The sequence below is a fragment of the Limulus polyphemus genome, unplaced genomic scaffold, assembly GCF_000517525.1.
Source record: "Limulus polyphemus unplaced genomic scaffold, Limulus_polyphemus-2.1.2 Scaffold3091, whole genome shotgun sequence".
NCBI classification, from domain to species: Eukaryota; Metazoa; Arthropoda; class Merostomata; order Xiphosura; family Limulidae; genus Limulus; species Limulus polyphemus.
The window spans coordinates 59907-61947 of NW_013668701.1; the positions used below are offsets into that span (position 1 = coordinate 59907).

Here is a 2041-nt window from a genome sequence, read left to right on the forward strand (position 1 = left end):
GTGTTATTATGTATGGATGATGCAAATACCATCTCTACTATCTTTTTGAAGGATTGATATTAGCCATCCGTACATTTACTTCCTTTTTGAAAAGTTTTTATTTAATTGTCTATTACGTAGTAAACTCTGAGGGTCACAAACTAGTTTCAACTTTCTGCTACATCCAAATGACCTGAAACAAAAACTTTTTCTTAGGTCGGTCTTGTTCTTCTAAGTTGATGTTAATTTCATGTATTTGGGTTATAACACTACAGAAAATGTGCAAGTAATCTCTTTCCATCCAATTAACGCATTTTTTTCTCTCCCTTCAGTTAGACAAACCGGTGAGCCATGCACTGTCGATGAGCAGTGTGAATTCAACGTCATGAATTCAGTGTGCGAAACAGGAATATGCGCGTGTAAGGATAACTTCACGCTCTTTCGGGACTTCAATGTTTCCACGTGTATTTCAGGTACTTCAAAAGTAATCTTTAATTATATTTACTTGTATCATACAACTTGCTTTAACTGGAATTGGGCAGTTGTCACCTGATAGTTAAATAACAGGCTTAGCGAAAATGGTTCCATGTAGAACAAGAGTCAAAAATTGTTATTTTGACTTTCAAATTTCTTGCTTTAACGAGTGGTTTTAGTTGAATGTTGTAGGACATTTATCTGGTTTAAATATTTAACGAGGACTGAAAAAGACTGATATCAATGAATGAAATACAAAATGTACCAGTAATCCAGAAGGATTACACTGTTACATTAAGTGGTAAAAATGATAAAAATGTTCATATGTACTTTCGTGATTTTTAAACACTTTATTTGAAAAATTTAAAACTAGAATGGTACTCAGTCGAGCGCTTACCTCCGCCACGCACCGTTGATTATATTCGGCTCTCAAAAAATTCGAAAATGTGTCCGTATGTCCGTCGTTATCAACGGACACAGACCATATTTGTCAGGATAATGAGGATTAATATGTCCACCAAGTTTCATCAGAATCTTATCATTTCTGACTGAGTTGTAGAGCAAACATATTGTAGAAAGTCGGTCCCCATGTTAATAGATAGATATGGATTTTAGTGACTAGATGATCAAGCTGGCAGAACAGTATTTGGAAGTCCATGGAGGAAGTATAAATGGTAAGTCGAAGAATAACCAATCAAAGTCGAAGCCAGGGGTGGCTGACCAGAAGCAGGATGTTAACAAAAGTTGTCACATCAACAGAGAAAAGAGAGAAGAGATGCTATACTTGTTATAAAAGTGGGCACATTGCAATGAGTGCAAGTCTGTCACCAACAAGCAACAGTAGAAATATCAATATAAAGCAGCTGGAGCTACCTATACAGATGATGCTGGTAAGAAAAAAAGAAAAAGTGACTGTCACCATGAATGCTGTTACCAGAAGAAACAGAATAGAGACAACTCGTCAGATTCACCACAAGAAGGAACAATTTTCATGATTGATCAGTGTATGACTAATGGTCAGCTCAAGTTAGCAAATAGATCAACAGCGTCAGTAGTGATCGGAATGTTCTTGATGTTTGTCGTGACAACAAACCACAACATGCCAATAGGTGAAGGTTATGTGACAAACATCAAGAGGTGATCACTACTGACATGTTGTGGTTTGTTGTCGGGATTGTAACAAACCACAACATGCCAGTAGGTGAAGGTTATGTGACAAACATCAAGAGGTGACAACAAACCACAACATGTCAGTAGTGATCGGATTGTAACAAACCACAACATGCCAGTAGGTGAAGGTTATGTGACAAACATCAAGAAGTGACAACAAACCCCCAACATGTCAGTAGTGATCGGATTGTAACAAACCACAACATGCCAGTAGGTGAAGGTTATGTGACAAACATCAAGAGGTGACAACAAACCACAACATGTCAGTAGTGATCGGATTGTAACAAACCACAACATGCCAGTAGGTGAAGGTTATGTGACAAACATCAAGAGGTGACAACAAACCACAACATGTCAGTAGTGATCGGATTGTAACAAACCACAACATGCCAGTAGGTGAAGGTTATGTGACAAACAT

At 37.5% G+C, this 2041-nt stretch overlaps 1 protein-coding gene across 1 annotated transcript in view; it reads left to right on the forward strand.

Moving 5' to 3' along the window:
• The window catches only part of LOC106468633, a 45283-nt gene that overhangs the window by 23890 nt on the left and 19352 nt on the right, over positions 1–2041 (forward strand). Inside the window, exon 3 of the mRNA XM_022396979.1 lies at positions 312–452. Within this exon, the coding sequence (XP_022252687.1) occupies positions 312–452 (141 nt within the window). The remainder of the gene's footprint in view (positions 1–311; positions 453–2041) is intronic.